This window comes from Neomonachus schauinslandi, chromosome 9 (assembly GCF_002201575.2).
Source record: "Neomonachus schauinslandi chromosome 9, ASM220157v2, whole genome shotgun sequence".
NCBI lineage: Eukaryota > Metazoa > Chordata > Mammalia > Carnivora > Phocidae > Neomonachus > Neomonachus schauinslandi.
Window position 1 is genome coordinate 62,661,721 of NC_058411.1, and position 4,819 is coordinate 62,666,539.

The following is a 4,819-nucleotide window of genomic DNA, read 5'->3' on the forward strand; positions in this document are numbered from 1 at the left end:
GGCGGCGGCGGCGGCGGCGGCGGCGGCCGTGCTGCTGAGGCTGGGAGGCTACGGAAAAGTAGTGGGGCCGGAGCCTCGCCGGCGGCCGGCCGTCCCCTCGCGCCGCCGGTGCCTCTCGCCGCAGGTCGCCGCCTCCTCCGCCGCCTGCGCCTTCTCCTCCCCCTGCTCGCCCGGCGCCGCCGCCGTCCATGCGCCGCAGAGCCCCCGCGGCCCGGGCCGCTTCGGCTCCCGAGACAAGCCCAGCGCGGAGACAGGCGACCCGCGGCGGCGGCGGAGGAGGAGGGGGAGGCGGCGGCGGGGGGGAGGCTGCCGCGCGGCCCCGCGGGCAGCCCGGCCCAGGGCCCCGCCGCCTCCGGGTTCTCACCCTCGCGCGCCGCCACACCCCCCACTGTCGCCCCCCACCGCCACCACCCGGAGCTGGCCTGGTGGCAGGTGGGGCACACACCCTCTCGGCGGGGGGCGGTCGGGGCCTAGGCCAGGAGGGGCCGGGAGGGGGAAGACACGCAGGGGGTTCCCAGCTTGACCGCTGTGAAAGTATTTCTGGGCATTTTCCAGCTGCTTTGCTCCAGAGCGCTCTCTCGCACGCAGACACACCCCCCCTTCTCTCTCCCCGTCTCTCTCTCTCTCTCTCTCTCCCCTGTTTCTCTCTCTCTCTCTCTCTCTGTCTCTCTCTCTCACTCTCACTCTCTCTCTCGTTGAGGGACTGGGAAGCTCGGCTGCCAGCACAACAACGCCACTCAGTTGCAGTTTCGAACACTTCCCTTCTCAGGAGTATCGCAACCAGGGAGAAAGAGTCAGAGAGGAACTGGGAGGCCACGGGAGCGGCCTCGGACAGGACGCCGTCCCGGGAGCGCCTTCTGAGACAGTGGAAATAAACGCGGGTGGGAGTGCGATGGCCAAGCCAGCGAGCCGCGAGAGCCCTGTGGGCGGGCGCAGCGGCTGCACAGGCACCTTAGGGCTCCGGCGCTCTCACCAACACTTCCCGAGCTGGAACATCTGCATTATTCACGCGCATACATATCTGCAGACCTCAGGGTTCACAGGTGAATCCCCAGGAGTTTCAACGCAGTTAGGTTCGAACGCCTGTCCCCACTTGGCTCCTGGGACCTGGGACCGGAAGACTACGGACTCTGGGATCAAGCTCTGTCGTTTCCCCCATTTTACAGCTCAGCGAGGCCTAGAGAAAGGGCCACTCAATGAACGGCAAGTGCTGGAATCCCATTACGTGGGTAGACCCTGGTCAGAGCGCCCTCTCCACTAAACCACTCTGCCGGGTGTGGGCAGCTTTTCAGGCAGAGACTTGGGTCAGTCATATGTCAACCAGGAAAGCAGAAAGGACTCCCAACGCATTTCCACTTTGGATAAATGAAAGCGCCACACAGAAAGCATCAGTCCTATGTGAGGCTTTGCATTTTACTTTCAACTTAAGAAAAAATAGACCTGAAAAGGGGTCCCCTCCGGTCCTACCGTTCCAGTAAAGTGGGGCCGAGAGTTGGAAACTTTGAAAACACAACTGTTTTTTCGTGGCAGAGGTGTTTAATCTGCGTGACGGTGTTTGAGTTCTCTTTGGAGTACACTCTACAGGTAGAAGATGAGAGTGATTGAAAAATGAACTGAAGTGGAGAGTATTGAATACAAGATATGCATGTGCTGGCAGGGAGGGGGGGAAGTTGCCAGTTGGAAGTTTTGGCTCCAGGACAGCCAGCCTAGGACGTTTCTGCCCAAAGATGACAAATGAGAGAAGCTGTGTTCTCCCAACAGGCCACTCTTGCTTGAAAAGCACCCAACTCCTGTCACTCCTTCATCAGACTCCCAAAAGCACTTAATGCAAAAAGATATTTCAGTAAAATGATGTGTCACCATTCACTTTAGCAAACATATCCAGGTTTTGAAGTGGAAACTAAGTCTGCCCCTCATAGCCTCTAAAGCCTCACATGCTAGTGGCCTGGTGATGTAGGGCCAGAGGACAGGGGACTCATGACTCAAACCCTCCCTTAAGCATTTGCCCTCAAACCCTCCCTTAAGCATGGCTCACTCTCCAGTCCCCAAATTAACAAAAATTAAAGGCAGTAACAGGTGTCATCATATCTGACTAATGAAACCAAAGAAAGCTCCATTTTTTTCACAGCCGGCACCTTCTCTTCTGTCAGTATGACTGAACATAGAGAGGAAGGAAACAATATATCCCAAAGGCTAAAGTTTAGAGTTGATTATTTTTAAAGCTTTAGTCTTTAGAACCACAGTGGGATTCAGAGACTTGATAAAGTAGCCCAAATTCAAGGATGAAAGTGGAAGGCATCAGTGGAGTTTTCAGCGCTGGAGGGGAAGATATGGAGGATTACCCCTGAAGGCTCCTGACCTATGGGGGAAATTGGCCCTGGGACGATCTTTGTGGTGAAGGACACCAGCACTCTGAGAGCAAACGTAAAGGCTGAAATTTCAGGACCACCTCTTATGCCCAATTTATATCTTTTGGATTAGTTGGAGGTCTCTGAAATTGTCCACAGGCCATCTGACATTTCTGACCCTTGACTCCCTACTTCACAGACCATACTATTGTAATTATAGCCTGCACTTCCTAGTTAAAGTGACCGCCAGATTATATTGTCATTTAAATGTTTTGTAGGTGACAAAAAAAAAACACCTTACCTGAACCATGAAAAGGAAAAAAATCTAATTCTTTTCTAGTCCTTTATGTTTGAAAGATTCCCAGATCTTTTGTATTAAAGGTTCTTGTAATCACTGAAAACAAGACTAAAATAATTTAAATTAAAAAATCTCTTTGACCAGAAATAGCCTGTTTTTGAGTTATTTTCAAGACTCTCTTTTTAAAACTTCCGACAGTACTCAAAGCATATAATGAAGTCTTCTACAGAATATTAGCAGTACTGGGCATCAACTTGGAAAACACTCAGTGTGTTATGCAAAATCTGCTCTGGTCGCTGGGCCATTGGTTAGAAAGCACAAAATATGGCAGTGATAGATTATCTTAACCTTTTCAGTTTAAACACTGTTGGTTCAAATCAAAGGTTCTCAAATCAATGAAGTTTGAAATACAAGGTAAAAATAGGAACTGTTATTTGAATTATGCATTGTGTATTTTCAAGTTAAATGCCATTGGCAAATCTCTCAGATATTTAATCGTGTGCAATCTGGGAAACACAAATATTTAATTTCACACTTTCATGTGTTCTTTTTTCTTCCATCTTCTATAAAACTGAGCCCCACAAATGGGAAGCTTACCTTTCATACTACATTGTCAGTTTTTCTCAGCACATTGTTGTGGATTACATTTTTTTTTATAAAATCTTGGTAGATCACAACTTGTCCTTAAGGAAAAACTTCAGGGTTCTAGGGCTGTTGGTGGTAGTATCCTCCCCCCATTCGTTTCCTAATTGAATCAAAGAATGTCTACCAATTCAATATCACAACTATATTTTATTAAAAATCTATAGATGTTTGGGAGAAATGCAAACAAGTAATACTTCAAAACTTCCTTCTCACCCACCTAGCCTAACTTTGTAAAATTTGCTTCCTAACTCGCATCTCTGAATCTTACGCATTTGCATTATAATGCATTTAAGATGAATACTTAACAGCGCCGAGGAGACTCGGATTTCATGCTGTATTTCCCTGTAGTAACAGGTGACATGATAACACTATTATGTAGAATTGCAAGTCTACAGCTATACGTGAAAATCGTTCCTATTCTGTTTGGAAACAAATGATTAATCAGCCTCCAGTGATCAATCGCCCCCCCAGGCTGCCCGTCAGCTCGGGTTCGCACCCGGCAGAGGCAGGGAGAAAATTCCGCGGAAGGGGACGGGGATCCCAAACTTTGCAAAAGCACCTTGTGCTGTGTCTAAGACTTCGCAGCAACTCCTAGGCTACGCGGGGCTGGGGTTCTGGATTTGGGGCCAGGCGGAGGGCAAAGGATGATTTCACTTCGCCAGTACACTGGAGTGCCTTTCAATCCGAATTGTGAATTTTTTTTTCTTTCTCATCTGTAGAACGAGGAGCCAGCAAAGTGAGCCCTGACGATGTGCATGTGTGTTGTAACGCATAAAACAGGAGGCAAAGTGAGTCCCACCCCAGCACCCCGGGGCGGGGGGCACTATCCCAGCCCAGGCGGGACTACTCACCGCTGCTGGTAGGAGGTGATGCCCTGGACGTTCTGCGGGGTGCCGTTGGCCGCGGCGCCGGCCCTCCCCATGCCCGCGCCGGCCGGCACCCCCGCGGCCGCCCCGCCGGCCGCCGCGGCCGTCACCTGCACGCTGAAATCCGGAAAGATTCGGATCATCGCGGCGGCTTCGGCCCCCGGGCGCGGCGGCTCTGGGCGAGAGCTGGCGGGGGCTCGGGTTTGGGCTCCGGCGGCGGCAGCAGCAGCAGGGCGAGCAGCGGCGGCGGCAGCAGCGGAGCCAGGCACCAGCCTGCAATCCCATTAGTGAGCCTCGGCCACTGTGCGCGGCGGAGAGGCGCTTTGATGTGCGCGCAGCGGGCTGGGGTGGGGGGGCCGCAAGCGCTAGGAGGAGGTGCGGGGGGCGTGCGAGGGACTTGCAAACAGCAAAACGTGTCAGGGTGGGGCCTTTTTTCCCTTTTGGGGGGCGGCGGTGCTCCCCCCTCTTTCCAGGATGTTGCTCTCACTGGCTGCTCCGGCTGCGCGGCGCGAGCCCAGCTGAGAGAAGAAGGGGAGGGGTGGCGGAGGAAGGATGCACCGGGAGGCTTGGCGAGGACTTGGCCGGTGCAAGGGAATGACGGGCAGCGGCGGGTGCCTTTCTTTCCCGCCCCCTCTACACACACACACACACACACACACACA

General features: G+C 52.9%; 1 protein-coding gene across 2 annotated transcripts in view; it reads right to left on the bottom strand.

Annotated features, from left to right (window-relative positions):
- NPAS3 (neuronal PAS domain protein 3) overlaps positions 1–4,213 on the bottom strand; it is an 840,191-nt gene extending 835,978 nt beyond the window's left edge. For both annotated transcript variants that reach the window (XM_044917919.1, XM_021695392.1), the window contains exon 1: positions 4,143–4,213. In XM_044917919.1, the coding sequence (XP_044773854.1) occupies positions 4,143–4,213 (71 nt within the window). The remainder of the gene's footprint in view (positions 1–4,142) is intronic.
- Between the last annotated feature and the right edge of the window lie 606 nt (positions 4,214–4,819).